The sequence below is a fragment of the Epinephelus fuscoguttatus genome, linkage group LG23, assembly GCF_011397635.1.
Source record: "Epinephelus fuscoguttatus linkage group LG23, E.fuscoguttatus.final_Chr_v1".
Lineage (NCBI taxonomy): Eukaryota > Metazoa > Chordata > Actinopteri > Perciformes > Serranidae > Epinephelus > Epinephelus fuscoguttatus.
This window is the reverse complement of record NC_064774.1, coordinates 702,173-718,355: the sequence shown is the minus strand read 5'-3', so window position 1 is coordinate 718,355 and position 16,183 is coordinate 702,173. Positions and strand designations below refer to the sequence as shown.

The following is a 16,183-nucleotide window of genomic DNA, read 5'->3' as shown; positions in this document are numbered from 1 at the left end:
AGAAAATGGCTAGAGCAAGGCGAGAAGTGCTCTAAGTATTTCTTTAACTTGGAAAAAAGAAATGCTGAAATGTCTTCTGTGAGCAAACTTAAAATTAATGGTACGATTTGTGAAAATGAATCAATAATCTCTAACTACGTGGCTAATTTCTATGAAAAACTGTACTCCAGACAAACTCTTGATGAAAATCAAATGGATCTGTATTGTCAAAATATAAATCAAAATATGAAAAAAAATGACAACAAACTTAAGGTCTTGTGTGACCAAAAAATCTTTAATTATGAAATACTTCAAGCTATAGATTCACTAAAAGATAATAAATCTCCCGGAATTCTACAAAAGCTTCAAGGATGCCCTTACCCCGTTTCTTGCATGTACTTTTGAAGAATCAATCACCAAAGGCAAACTCCCACCTTCTATGCAGCAAGGACTTATAAAAAAAGACAAAGACAAAATGAATATAGAAAACTGGAGGCCAATAACCTTATTAAACAATGATGCTAAGATATTTGCCTCCATCTTTGCGTAGACACTAAAGGTGGGATTGGAAGAAATTATTGATGAGGAACAATCTGGGATTATGGCAGGTAGAAGTATAATTAATAATGTAAGATTAATATTGGACTTAATAGTTTACAATGAATACATAAACAAGGACAGTCTTGTTTTGTTTGTTGACTTTTAATACCTTTGGATTTGGAGAACGAATATGTGGTTAATGCGAGATTTGTCCATTTATGGTAGAGTTTTATTAGCTAAAGCTGAAGGAATATCAAGGTCTGTATTCATGTCTTTGTCAATGGATTTACCTGTAAACATATGTAAAGAACTGCATAAAATGCTTTTTAATTTCATATGGAGAAACAAAGCCCATTATCTAAAAAAGAGATTCTCTGTAACCAGAGGGGAAATGGAGGGTTGGAAGTTTTAAGTTTTGAAACTATGAATAATATCTTCGAAATTAATTGGTTATGTCGCCTCGTCAGAGAAAATGTCAATATGTGAAATGCAATTCCAAATTATCTATTTAATAAATTAGGAGGAATTAATTTTTTACTCAAGTGTAATTTTAAAATTGACAAAATACCAATTATGGAAGTTATCAAACTTCCATAAACAGGCGTTGCTTTCCTGGGGGCTGATCTACAAACGCGGCTTCTCGCCAACCAGCTGCTACATCTGGAACAACCAACACATACAGCACAGAAACAAAACAATATTTTACAAATCTTGGTTTGATCAGGGGATATTATGGGTTAATCAGTTAATTGATGAACAAGGACAAATCTTATCTTTCAACCAATTTATCAATAAATACCAACTCACAATCTCACAAACAGAATACACTACAGTTTCCAATACAATACCAATGGAAATTTTACAGCTCCTGAAAGGTTTCCAGTTCCATCCTCTTACACAGAAAAATGATACCAAACTATTCATCCATAACATAGATATAACAACTAAAATCTGCTCAAATAAATTTGTCAGGAATCTCATTCAACCCTCAAATCAACCGGCAGCCAACTCTTACTGGAATTCACTGTATGGGGAAATAAACTGGAGAGGGGCGTGGCTGGTTGGCGAGAAGCTGCTCATTCACAACAAAGTCAAAGAAATATCATACAAAATCTATCATATTTTATATTCGGCAAAAAAAAACCCTGGAAAGATTTAAATTAAACATAGACTATAACTGTGATTTTTGCCAAACAGAACCAGAAACCATTATCCACCTCTTTTATCAGTGCTCATACAGTAAAAACCTCTGGACTCATATACAAAACCTAATCCATAACAAAACCGGACACAGGATCAGCCTCCAGGAAAGCCACATACTCTTTCATTTTGAAAACCCCTCCATACCTCACGACCTTTCCCTCTTGTTACAGACTATCATCATGCTGAAATTTCACATTCACAAAACAAAATGGGCAAAGAAAAAACCAAATGGAAAATATTTTGAAAATGAACTCAAACAATACTTTAATACAATAACAACATCATCAAACAACAAAGCCATAAAAATATCAGACTTGTTTATCAAATACTTAAAATTCCCTGATTTAATATAAAATGTGTTTATATTAGTTAATTTCACCCTCTTCTGCTCACAATATGGATGAATATGGTTTGTTACTTTATATATATATGTTTGTAATACTGCCTTTACATGACTCTTTGTGTTTACACTGTAATTTGAGTAAGTTAATGTTTGCATTTTGTGTTATTTCCTATGATCACTTTCAGTTAACACTCTGTATAACCTCCTTGTGTTGATTAAATTAAAAAAAATAAAATAAAAATTGTTGCTATGGGGCGTTCTATTGAGCTTCGCCTCTTGGTATCCATGCTCTTTGTCTTGGTATCCATGCTCTTTGCTTACGGGACGGAAATTACCCACAATTCATCGTGTTGTGACATCGGAAGTGTTATAAAAAAAAAAACGAAAACACGGTCGGCAGACATGCAAATGGTAATGTTATGAAAGGAGAGCGAAAAAACAGATAAACAATGAAACATTACATTAACAAGGGTTTAAGATGGTACATAAACACACATGAAGTCAGAGGAATACCAGTGGTTATATTCCACACACAAAGAATATATGTATATCTATATCTATAGATAGGCTATATCTATCTATCTATCTATCTATATTCTTTGTGTGTGGAATATATGCTGACAATAACCAAAAACGATCACGCCCAGAACCGCCAATGTTAACATTTCATAGAGAGGGGGATAAGTGCTGTCCCATTCCTATTTATAGCATCTGGAGCCCTTTCAGACTCTCACACTCCATCACTTACAGCTGACGTCAGTTAAGTCAGTGAGAGTTCAGGGCTTGAGTCTTTAGGGGCCGGACTGGAATTGGGCCAGTAGAGCACAGCTTCTTCTTCTTCTTCTTCTTCTTCTTCTTCTTTCATTTAATGGCGGATTACAACCAACGTTTTAGGTGTATATCGCCACCTGCTGTACCGGAGTGTGTAGAATCATAGTGTATACTTCAGGTTACATTCTAAACAGGAAAACAAACAAACAAACAAACAAACAAACAAAAACAAACGGGTAAAGCTCCCTTATATTCTATTTTCTAATCCTGTGTCTTTGAGGAAACTAAATACTGCCCTATAACATTCCCTCATTTTCCCACTCATCCCTAAAATTCCTTCCAAGCTCCATTCCCGTTCCAGCTCATACATCCTATCACACAACCTGTTCCTTTCTAACTCATACTTACTACATTTCAAAATGACATGCTCAACACTCTCTGGAGCATCGCACCTTTCGCAGACTTTGCCATTAGATCCAGAGTTGATTTTAAACTAGTGTGTCCAAGTCTGAACCTGGAAATGATTACTTCTTCTCTTCTGCATTTCCCTTTAAAAACCTTTGTGTTAACTGATTTTTGTATTTTATAGTAGTGTCTCCCTTTAACATCCGTATCCCACTTCTTCTGCCACGAATCTATCACTGCCTTTCTGATTAATGATTTTGCCTCACCTTTTCCAAAGAGAATTTTCATTATCTCTTCATTACTTAATCTTAAAGCTCTTTTGGCAATATTGTCTGCTTTTTCATTCCCACTAACACCTACATGTGCAGGAACCCAACAAAATTGAAGAAAAATTCCACTTCTGTGTAATCTCCACATTATCATTAATATTTCCATCACTAGATCCTCTCTTATTGATTCATTTGTATTTAAGCTCTGAAGAACTGCAGTGGAATCTGAACAAATGACCACTCTCTCAGACCTAACCTCTTCTATCCATTGTAATGCTAGTATTATGGCTGTTATTTCTGCAGTAAATACAGACAATCTATTATTGATTCTTTTACAAATACTTACATTAAACTCTGGTATGTATACTCCTGTTCCTACTTGTTCACTCTCTGGATCTTTAGACCCATCTGTAAAAATGGGAAGAAAGTTATAATAATTCCTCTTCAAATAATCCTCAACATAATACTTGATGTTATCCATATTCATCTTGCTCCACTTGCTCTTCTGTTCTACAAGTTGTAAATTTACATTGGGTACTGGGAGTATCCAAGGAGGAACATTGCCCCATACAACCCCAGACGCCATCTTGTTCAATCAGTGTGACACTGGCAACAGTAAAGAGTACTGCTTCCGGTAGAGATGAGCTATATGGGCTTCACAATAGAAGTCCAGAGGGGTATTCCAGATAGGAGGTTGAACAAACTCTAAGTTTAACTCTGAACTCTGAGTTGATTTTCCCTGAGATGGGAAACTCTGAGTTACCGGTTCCAGAACAGCTGATTTGAGTTAGTTCAGTCAACTCTGAGTATGTTCACTCTGAGTTAAGCCGACAATAAAAAGCCATCATTAATGGAGCTCCGACTCCACGATTCACCATAGCAACAGGTAAATAAAAGACAGCGCCTCCATTTTAATCCAGTAGATGTAGAGATATTAAAGGGCCAGTGTGTAATATTTGGCATGGTTTATTGTCAAATCTGAATCTGAATATTCTACCCATTTATGTGTTTATATAAGTGTATAATCGCTATATATATATATATATATATATATATATATAGCAAGGGCCTTGCTTTAGAGAGGTCACCATCTTGCGCCGCCATGTATGGAAGGCAGGCCGAGCGGACAGTCCAGCCAGCCAGAGAACGCGTTTCGTGTGTGTAAATAAACCAACGTAGACAGCGGAAGGAAGGAAGAAGGAGGAGGAAACAGTAGAGAGTGTTAGTAGTTCGTTGATAGAGAGTAGTGAAAAGTTTTTTTAGTTATAAAGTTTGCAAATGGACCACACTTACCACGCAACAGGAGAGAATGAACCCGAACCGTCATCTGCGAGGAAAAGAAGACGCAACTTCACTCCTTGTGATGCACTCTCTGCGGCGCTTTTCCTCCTGATGATATATCTCCCCAAGATGGTAGCACTGAATCCCATTCTGTGCATTCAGCCTCTCTTCTCGCCCGCTCAGCATCAAACACATGGAGTTAACTCAGTAAAATATTACAAAGATGAAAAAGAGAAAGACAATGAAGAAATCCACACAGACCATGTACACAAGGACACACAATTAAGATCACTAAATATGAATAGACTGTTTACACAGGGAATCCATCAGTATAACATCAGAATGATTCAATCCAACCTTTAATATTTTGATGGGCAGCTGGCTCTGGGACAGGTACGCTAGGTCACTCGGTAAAAGCAAACAAAGACACGACACGGACGATATTACTCACCAGACTGAAAGCTGTCCATCAGCTCCTGCAGGCCTGGGTGTTTTTTCCAGTTTAACTTAGTGATTGCTGCAAAGTTTTCACTCCTTGTGATGCACTCTCTGCGGCGCTTTTCCTCCTGATGATATATCTCCCCAACGATGGTAGCACCGAATCCCATTCTGTGCAGCTAAATGGGAGCGGAGGATTCAGCCTCTCTTCTCGCCCACTCAGCATCAAACACATGGAGTTCCTCATCTGTATGCTCCGGCTCGAACAGGTATGGCTCTGGGTCTGTGTCCGCTACAAGAAACTCTTCAAAATTGCGTTCAAAATCATCCATTGCAGCTACTATAGTCCGGAGATATCGCGAGGCTAAATAAACAGCTGAGCTCTGTTTACAGGCTACGCTGTCAGTCAGTGTGCGGGCTGGAGATTGGTGGAGCAGAGAGGGGAGGGGGTCCCCGCTAGGTATTGTAAACGAGTATGTGTGTATGGAGTGTGTGTGTTATACTAGAAGAGTCAGATTTTTGGACAGAGTCTTTTACCCCCTGGAGAGTTTTTGGAGCGCTCAAATAAACAGGCCTTTTTCCTGAATGCTCCTCTGGTCTCCTGCTCGTGAGGGATTCATTACAATATCGTAACATGGTTTAGATTTCTAAATAAATATTCACCTCGTTGCTAGATAGACCTACTCCTGAAAAACTCTTGTCTGTGCAAGGCTTTTTGTCCCTACGAGGCTACCATCATTTACCCGACAGGAGGGGTGAGCGAGTGAGCCCTGCAATCTAGAATTTGACCACTGATGTCACTGTTTTCAACCCATTTTACACACTGGCCCTTTAATGCATGTGTAGCAGATGGTGCACATTTATCTTGAAAAGAAGAGCCTGAGTCAGAGTGAGGAAAGTGTAAATAAGTTAACCATAAAGTTAATAAAAAGTTTTATTCAGTGTTGTCCGTTAATTCATCATTTATCAGACTTACATTTCCTTAATGAAGATAAAGTGGTGGAATCTGACTGTGTATCAGGCTGTAGATACATTACGTTACATTAATAATATATAATAATATATTTGTAAGAGCCAAATCAAATGAAAATGTTTTTTTGCAGTTTGCAAAATATTAGTTAGCATCTGAATATGAATTTACTGCACATGTCTGATGCCTGAAAATGTACGTCAGTGATTAGACAGGTGTGTGTTTTTTGTTTGACACAGGTGTGCTTTGATTCAGACAGTGTAAGCAGTTTGGATGTTAACAGCTTTTTACCATGTCTGAGCCTTATCAAAGAGTATGACTTGTACTGCACACCTTTTTGTTGGATTAAATGCAAGGACGAACTGCAGTCATGTCTGAGTGAGTTACAGTGCCCTCCAAAAGTATTGGAACAGTGAGGCCAATTCCTTTATTTTTGTTGTAGACTGAAAATATTTGGGTTTGACATCAAAAGATGAATATGGGACAAGAGATCAATATTTCAGCTTTTATTTCCAGGTATTTACATCTGGATCTGATACACAACTTAGAAGATAGCACCTTTTGTTTGAACCCACCCATTTTTCATGAGAGCAAAAGTATTGGAACATGTCACTGACAGGTGTGTTTTGTTGCCCAGGTGTCTCCCAATTACATTGATTATTCAAACAATAAATAGCACTGAATGTCTGAGCTCAGTTTCAGATTGGGTACGATAGATTTTGCCTGTGCAGACTGCATTTAGAGGTGGAACCAACATGAAAGCCAGAGAGCTGTCTATGGGTGAAAAAGAAGCAATTGTGAATCTGAGAGAAGATGGACAATCAATCAGAGCCATTGCACAAACATTGGCCATAGCCAGTACAACCATTTGGAATGTCCTGAAGAAGAAAGAAACCACTGGTGTACTAAGCAACAGACGTCGAACAGGTAGACCAAGGAAAACATCAGCAGTTGATGACTGAAACATTGTGAGAGCTGTAAAGACCCTAAAACAACTATTAGTGACATCAGCAACAACCTCCAGAGGGCAGGAGTGAAGGTATCACAATCTACTGTTCGCAGAAGACTTCATGAACAAAAGTACAGAGGCTACACCAGAAGATGCAAACAACTCATTAGCAAGAAGAATAGGAAGGCCAGGCTGGAATTTGCCAAAAGGTACAGAGATGAGCCTCAAAAATTCTGGGAAAAAGTTTTATGGACTGATGAGACAAAGATAAACTTTTTCCAAAGTGACGGAAAGGCGAAAGTTTGGAGAAAGAAAGGATCTGCTCATGATCCCAAACATACAAGCTCATCTGTGAAACACGGTGAAGGTAATGTCATGGCTTGGGCTTGCATGGCTTCTTCTGGGACGGGCTCTTTCATCTTCATTGATGATGTAACACATGATGGCAGCAAAATGAACTCAGAAGTCTACAGAAACATTTTGTCTGCTAATTTAAAGAAAGATGCAACCAAACTGATTGGGAGATCCTTCATCATGCAGCAAGATAACGACCCAAACACACTGCCAAAACAACAAAGGAGTTCATCAGGGGCAAGAAGTGGAAGGTTTTAGACTGGCCAAGTCAGTCTCCAGACTTAAACCCAATAGAGCATGCATTTTACCTGCTGAAGAGGAAACTGAAGGGAGTAACCCCCCAAAACAAACAACAATTGAAAGAGGCTGCGGTGAAAGCCTGGAAAAGTATCACAAAAGAAGAATGCAAAAGTTTGGTGATGTCAATGGGTCACAGGCTTGATGCAGTTATTGAAAGCAAAGGATTTGCAACTAAATATTAAGTCTCATTCACTTTAATCTATGTTAAGTTTATATGTTCCAATACTTTTGCTCACCTAAAAATTTTGTGTTCCATTACAAATAATGCTATCTTCTAAGTTGTGTATCAGATCCAGATGTAAATACCTGGAAATAAAAGCTGAAATGTTGATCTCCTGTCTCATATTCATCTTTTGATGTCAAACCCAAATGTTTTCAGTCCACAACAAAAGTAAACGAATTGGACTCACTGTTCCAATACTTTTGGAGGGCACTGTATTCTGGGGGGCGCCCCATCCCTCCAGGAAGGTCTAGTTAATTTTATAGAATTTTATCTTCTTTATAGCACCAGATCACAACTGAAATCATTTAAAGTTACCTTTCCTATAGAACAGGTCTATACTTTGTCCTTTTATTAAACAAACTAAATGGTCTTATATTATTTAATTTATTTACACCTTAGCATGTCATTTCTTTTTTTGAATATTTTATTTTCACTTTTTAATTTTACAAGAACAGTACAACTTATTCCCACTAAAACTCAATAATAAAAGATACGCAGTTAAAACACATAACATAAAAAAATACTATGGGATGAAAGTATAATTACATAAGCTGAATAAAACAAATAGGAAATGAAACTTCAAAATAATAGTAATAAAGTAAATTACAACATAGTGTTTTAAAAAAAGGCAACACAATCAAAAAATGTATTATGCTGTGACACGCTTGTCACTGTTTTTTTTTAAAGACTGAACTGCTGAATCACTTTTCTCCTTCATGAATTTTCATGTGTATATTTTAACCAAATCTTTTCCCACACTCCAAGCAGCTGAATCGTTTCTCTTCTGTATGATATTTTATGTGTTTCTTTAAACTTCCCTTTTCACCAAATCTTTTCCCACACTCAGAGCAGCTAAACAGTTTCCCACCAACAATCAAATTATTGACCAGGACATGATCATTTTTCAGAAAGTTTAAACCCGACTGAGGTCTGCTTCCAACCATCACTGTCATCAGTTTCTGGTTCAGAAGATGCTCCGGTGTGGTCATCAGATTCAGTTTGTAAATGTCTACACAAATTCAAATTCCTGGCTGGTTCTGGTCCTCCACAGTCCTGTCCTTCCACTTCTGTTCTCATCTGCTGCATTTGTTTTTGATGAAGCTGTGGGGACTAAGGTTTCACTATATCATCGTCACTCTTCACAGCGACAGGAGTTGATGTGAACTCTCCTGTATGAGCTCTCATGTGTTCCTTCAGACTTCCATTTTGAGTAAATCTTTTGCCACACTCAGAGCAGCTAAATGGTTTTTCTTCTGTATAAGATCTCATGTGTTCCTTCAGACTTCCATTCTGAGTAAAGCTCTTGCCACACTCAGAGCAGCTAAATGGTTTTTCTCCTGTATGACATCTCATGTGTTCCTTCAGACTTCCATTTTGAGTAAAGCTCTTGCCACACTCAGAGCAGCTAAATGGTTTTTCTCCTGTATGAGATCTCATGTGAATCTTCAGACCACCCCTTTGACCAAAGGTTTTGCCACACTCAGAGCAGCTAAATGGTTTCTCTCCTGTATGAGATCTCATATGAATCTTCAGATGTTCCCTCCGACTAAATCTTTTCCCACACACAGAGCAGCTAAATGGTTTTTCTCCTGTATGAGATCTCATGTGGTCTCTCAGACTTCCACTACGACCAAATCTTTTGCCACACTCAGAGCAGCTAAATGGTTTCTCCCCTGTATGAGATCTCATGTGTGCTGTCAGATGTCCCTTTTGTTGAAATCTTTTCCCACACTCAGGGCAGCTAAATAGTTTCCCACCAACAATCAAATTATTGACAGGGACGTGATCATTTTTCAGAGAGTTTAAACCTGACTGAGGTTTCTCTTCATCATCGTCACTCTTCACAGGGACAGGAGTGGATGTGAACTCTCCTGTATGAACCCTCATGTGTTTATACAGATGCAACTTTTGACCAAATCTTTTTCCACAGTCAGAGCAGCTAAATGGTTTTTCTCCTGTATGAGATCTCATGTGAATTTTCAGACCTCCACTTTGACCAAAGGTTTTGCCACACTCAGAGCAACTAAATGGTTTCTCTCCTGTATGACATCTCATATGAACCTTCAGATGTTCCCTCCGACTACATCTTTTCCCACATACAGAGCAGCTAAATGGTTTTTCTCCTGTATGAGATCTCATGTGGTCTCTCAGAACTCCACTGTAACCAAATCTTTTCCCACACTCAGAGCAGCTAAATGGTTTCTCTCCTGTATGAGATCTCACATGAATCTTCAGATGTCCCCTCCGACTATATCTTTTCCCACACTCAGAGCAGCTAAATGGTTTCTCCCCTGTATGAGATCTCATGTGAATTGTCAGATGTACCCTGTGACCAAATCTTTTCTCACACTCGGAGCAGCTAAATGGTTTCTCACCAACAATCAAATCACTGACAGGGACTTCATCATTTTTCAGAAAGTTTAAACCTGACTGAGGTTCTCTGGTCTCCGTCCAATCATCACTGTCATCAGTCTCAGGTTCAGAAGACTCTCCAGTCTTGTCATCAGTCTCAGGTTGTAAATGTGTATCTGGATCTGAGTTCCTGGCTGCTTCTGCTCCTCCACAGTCCTCTCCCTCTGCTTCTGTTTCCATCTGTTCAGTGTGTCTTTCATGAAACTGTGAGGACTGAGGTTTCTCTTCATCATCTTCACTCTTCACAGGGACGGGAGTGAATGTGAACTTGGTGATATCATCCTCCTCCAGCCCTTGAAGCTGCTCTCCCTCCTGACTGATCCAGAGTTCCTCCTGTTCCTCTTTAATGTGTGGAGGCTCTGGGTCCTCCTGGTCCACACTGGAGCTCCACTCCTGCTGCTCAGGGGGAACCTCTTCTTTAACCACCAACAGCTGCTGGACGTCTGCAGGAAACAGTAAACAGTACACACACACACACACACACACACACACACGTTAGAGAGAAATGTTGTCGTTCATTCACATCACAGCTCAAAAACTCCTTATTGAACTTCTACAGATCTCTGAGCATCAAACAGCTTCACAGTGTTCACTCAGCTGAGTGAGTGAGGTTGAGGTGAACTTTAATTTCATAGCAGTCATTAACATGTACTGTTACTCTTGTCATGTCTGGAGGCTACAGTGTGGCTCTTTATTTGCTCAGTCTAAAGTGAATTATGTGAGAATGATTGTCCATAGGATGCGAGAGTTTGCTGTGAGTCAGTTTGATTACTGGCAGCCTGAGTAAATAAAATGCCAGTAATCAATGGCGGTTTTAGGGGGGGGGGGCAGCAGGGGCCAGTGCCCCGTTCACTCAGAGTCGCCCCCCCCCCTTGTTTTATTGTGAAAATTGACTGGATACTCTCGTCTCCAGAACATACCACTGGTGTTTTTATCAGTAAAAAATAGAACATTTTTCACACATAAAAAGCACAAAGATGTTGAAATCTAGGCATATTCTGCCATCATAACTTGGCTCTCAGAATTCACCAGATTGATGCCTTTAAATCAAATATATACAAAATTTTCTCTCAGTGGAGCATACCCCTGGACCCCCCTACAGGGTTGGATGTAGTCTCCAGAAATCCTGTGGGAAACACTGATATATATATATATATATTATATACATATACTATATATATATATATATATATATATATATATATATATATATATATATATATATATATACATATATATATATATATATATATATATATATATCTTATTGTTCAGACTTAGATATTTGGCCCTACTTGTATGTGCCCCGTATCAAAAGGAGTGGCCCTAGCTTGGCACCCCCATTGAAACTGGCCTAGAACTGCCACTGCTGGTAATGGGACAGTATCTGCTGCCTTACAACACAATACAATGTAGATAACATTATGGACCATTTAAAGCCATTTTTCTGATATGTTATGTTAGCTAAATTAGCTAGCATTGGCTAATTTCATGGTGTTTCTCAACTTAGCTACCAAGTACTACTGCAGTACAAATTTGTGGTTCTTGTACTTCACTCATGTGTTCCTTAAAGTGTGTGAGATTGGGGCAGAGCCGATGGTCATTGAAGAGAGGTGAGGTAGCTTGGCCCAAGGACATACTTTCAGCACTAATTGTCTGTGGACTGCTTCAGTTACACAAATGTACATGTGGTTCTATTCATAGTACAACTGATGGTCTACGTCAGCTGCTGGCAGTAAACAGCAGGGCTGCGAGGTGACCTGCCCTGAATAAGAATTTTCCTGGTCGACCAACAGTGATTATTTAGGGCCATTAGTTGACGAGTCGCCCACATGTTTACAATATTAATGTAATTATTAAATTATATATTTGGGTTGGGCAACACAATGGTTTGATTTGAAGGTGTGAGAAAGAATAATATCAGTGACATTGTTAACACTGTGCTACATTACAGAGAAATACAAAACCGTACTACTTAACTAGGGATGTCACAATAACAAAAATTAAGTAGTTGGTGCCAATGCCAGTAAAATGACACGATTCTCGATACAAAAGTCGATACCAGATCCCATGTACTTAAACAATAAATACTTTATTAAATATTTGGGTAGCACTGTATTTTAAAGTACGCTAATTAGACGTAATAAGCCGTATTTTGTATCAAATTAGAAAAAACTACACCTAATATAATAATGATACATTACTTTCATAAGTCGCCCCCTCCTCCTCTGACTGATTAGTCTCTACCTGCTCTCTGGGAGGGGGTGGGGGGTGCTGTTTCTGACGTGACCACAGAAAGCTCATCTCGAAAAAAAAGAAAAGAAGAAAGCTTGTCTCAACAATATGTCAAAACAAGATAAAACCTTTGGTGCCAGCCTGCCCATGGAAGGAAAGAAAAGAAGAGTAGGAAAAACATAACACAGAGGTAACGTTACATTAAAGATGATGTCACAAAATGATTTGTCTGTTGCAGAATGATAGTAACCATAGTAACCTTTAACCTAACATGGTTTGCTAATCAATAAATAGCTAGCGTTAACTGTTAGTTTTAACGTCAGTTAATGTTATGGAAGAGCCTAAGCTGTTGTGGAACAAAGTAATGTAGGTACAGTAACTAGGAAGGTGTAAATATTATATCTATTCAGCATGTGTTATATATTTGTCTTCATGTTAATTAAGATCTGGTTAACTCACGTTTGACCGGCTTGTGATAGTCAATCAAAATGCTGTTCCTTTTCCACCCCTTCATATATTATATTTGTAAGCCTGGTTGTTTGTTGTGTTACAGTTCATATTGTCTCAAATGTGTTGGGGATGCACCAATCCACATTTTTTCACTTTCGATCCTATCCCGATACCTCAATTTGGATATCCGCCGATACCGATACTATTCTGATACCAGAGCTCTGTTTGCTTTAATATTTTCATTATCATTATTGTTGATTTTATATGAGGCTGTAATAAACTCCTCTCTATAGGCAAGTATGGCATGTACATATGTATGCACGGGGTTCAACATAACATTTTTCCCTCCAGTCATCATCATCATCATTATCTATATACATATCTATATTGCATCTTCTCTTGTTCATTAGCGCAACTAAGTAAGCATTCTGGGCTTGTATGTCTGTTATTTTCAGAGCGCGACACTGTTGAGAATTTTTTTTGAAGAAACATATTAGTAAGATTATTAATACGGTAATATTCATGTAAAGACAGTTAATGTGGTAAATATTTAGTTAAAAGAAGACTGTACATTTCATTTGAATATTTTGTATTAAAAGGGACTTCACTACCCATAATGCTCGTGGAGGGATACGTGTCACGTGATGACGTCAGTAGGCTTCTGTTGTTGTTATTAGCGGTTAGCAGCCAAGCTGTGTGGGCTACTCCTCATTTGCACAAGCTAACGTGCCTTTTTTCATTCACTAAAGATGAAAGTCTCTTCTAGTCATTTTTTAAGTTGCAAGACGAAGCTGCAACAACAGCCGCGTACCGGATCGGAACCCAATACCGATACTGGATCGGATCAGCCCCATCCCTAAAGTGTGTTTATGGTGTTAAACTTTACATCAGTGGTAAAGTCGACATAATTAATGATAATACTCCATAACTGAATACTCCCGATGCAATACGCATGATGCAAAACAGCATTTCACTGTAATGACAATAACATCGAATCTAATGTAATTTGCATGTCAGAAAAAAAAGTATATATATATATATATATATCTACTTTTTTTTCTGACATGCAAATTACATTAGATTCGATAGATATATATATACATGTATCTCTTAGGGGTTTGATTTTTTATTATTTCATTTCATTTCATTTTATTCTTGGAATCACCTTTCTTATTATTAGACTAATATCCAATGGTATCACATACTCCTCTCTTCAGATGCTCTGTTTCGGTTTCTGAATCTCATCCCTGCAAATCTTGGGCCATCTAAAGATATTGCAGCTGCATCAGGGGCTCCTCCTGTCACCTCCACCTCAGCACAACCCAGCTGTATCTTATTATCTTCTTGTCAACTATTTTAAACGGGCAATTATTTTCTTTTTTGGGCTGTAGTGAACCAAAGAAAATGTGGGTCGACTGAAATCCTAAAATTTGCTGGTATGCCATGTTGGTTGTAAAGCATTTATTTGAAAAAAATGTATATATATATTAAAACAATATTTCTACCTGTTTGTGGAACTTGAAAGTTAGACAAATTCAAATGCCAACGGCACACAATAGGATATAGATACATAAAAAATGACAACATATTGAAAGATGAGGTAGTGAAAAGTTTTTTTTCAATATAGTATTGAATTTGGGAATAGTTCTTTCTTGTCTATATATTTCAAAGAATACATGATGTAAATGTAGCTTTCTCTGTGTTGGAAAAAGTGTAAACAGGGTGGTCACGCCCATTTCTAATGCCATTTTCAGGCTACACTAGTATCTTTCAATCATTTTAAATTTGGCCAGTATAAAAAATGTCAGAAAAGCAGATTTGTTGTTTTATTAAGGGTGATAAAGCTTCATTGTCCTGAATTTATAAAATGTGGTCACAGTAAGTATTAAGTTACAATTACGTGAATGATAATACTGTAGATAATATAACCTCCGGAGACACACAAATCACATTAAAAGTAAAATTTATGTCATTTAGAAATCATGACTAGACAATGATTCTTAAAATTGAAGTAACAGTTTTATTAATTTTGTTGTTTTATCTCTGTAATCTTAATCTTTGTTGATGTTGTTCAAGGTGTTGCTGGACCGCAGATGCCTGCACTTGCACCCACTTTTGTGGAAGCGATTACAAAGCTGGAGCAAACAATTGAGCAACTCAAGACGAAAAGAGACAAGCTCCGTAGTGCAGCGGTAAATGCACTCAAGACACCAGGCACAAGTGCGCCACCAGCAGCTGCAAACTTAGCAGGTAGGGTGATGCTGTAAAATTTTGTGTTATTCACTTTTCACTCCAGTTAGACTGTTTTGTTTTGCTTTGGAACAAGTTAAAATTGTAATTTCCAAAAGGTTTGTAGGTGTACATCAATAAATCCACTTTGTCAATCTCAAAACAAATGTATATACCTAGGCATTGATTAACAGGCAAACTCTAAAGATTCCTTCCACTGACAAATGGACATAGTGTGGAGTGGTCACAATATCCTACGTTTTCACAGTGCCAACCGATTTTAAATGAATAAAATAAATAAATACACTTTATTAATCCCCAGAGGGGAAATTGATCTGGTCACCAGTGCATAAGAAATGACATAGAAAAACAGATACCACAAAGGGCCACATAAAATATACATACAAGTCAACAAACAATACAGAAATGTACACAGACACTCCCAAGAAACACTGATTGATGGCAAGGATCTACAATGCAGTGATGCCAATTACAGTAATTGCATCACATTCCAAAACAAAACAAGTACAATAATGCAGACTCCAGCACACTTCAGGGTGGAGGTACAGTGTGGAGTCCGTTACATAATTTAGGCCTGTACTGTGCTGTGAATACAGCCATACAGAAACAGGTAGCATTAACCTTTATAGGCAAGCCTTATAGCTGTGGGAACAAATGTCCTTCTAAAACGCTCAGTAGAGCATTTTGGCATTAACAGCCGACCACTGACAGTACTCCGCAGGCTGCTGAATATGCCGTGCAGAGGGTGACTATCATGATCTAGTATGGCCTTCAGCCTCCTCCTAATTCTAACTTCCATAACACTGTCAAG

The 16,183-nt window shown here is 38.1% G+C and overlaps 1 protein-coding gene across 7 annotated transcripts in view; it reads right to left on the bottom strand.

Annotated features, from left to right (window-relative positions):
• The window catches only part of LOC125884150 (gastrula zinc finger protein XlCGF57.1-like), a 561,995-nt gene that overhangs the window by 282,690 nt on the left and 263,122 nt on the right, over positions 1–16,183 (bottom strand). For 2 of the 7 annotated variants that reach the window (XM_049568964.1, XM_049568962.1), the window contains exon 2: positions 10,452–10,880. The exons of the other annotated variants lie outside the window; for them this stretch is intronic. In XM_049568964.1, coding sequence (XP_049424921.1) covers positions 10,452–10,880 — 429 coding nt within the window. The remainder of the gene's footprint in view (positions 1–10,451; positions 10,881–16,183) is intronic. 7 annotated transcript variants of the gene reach the window in all.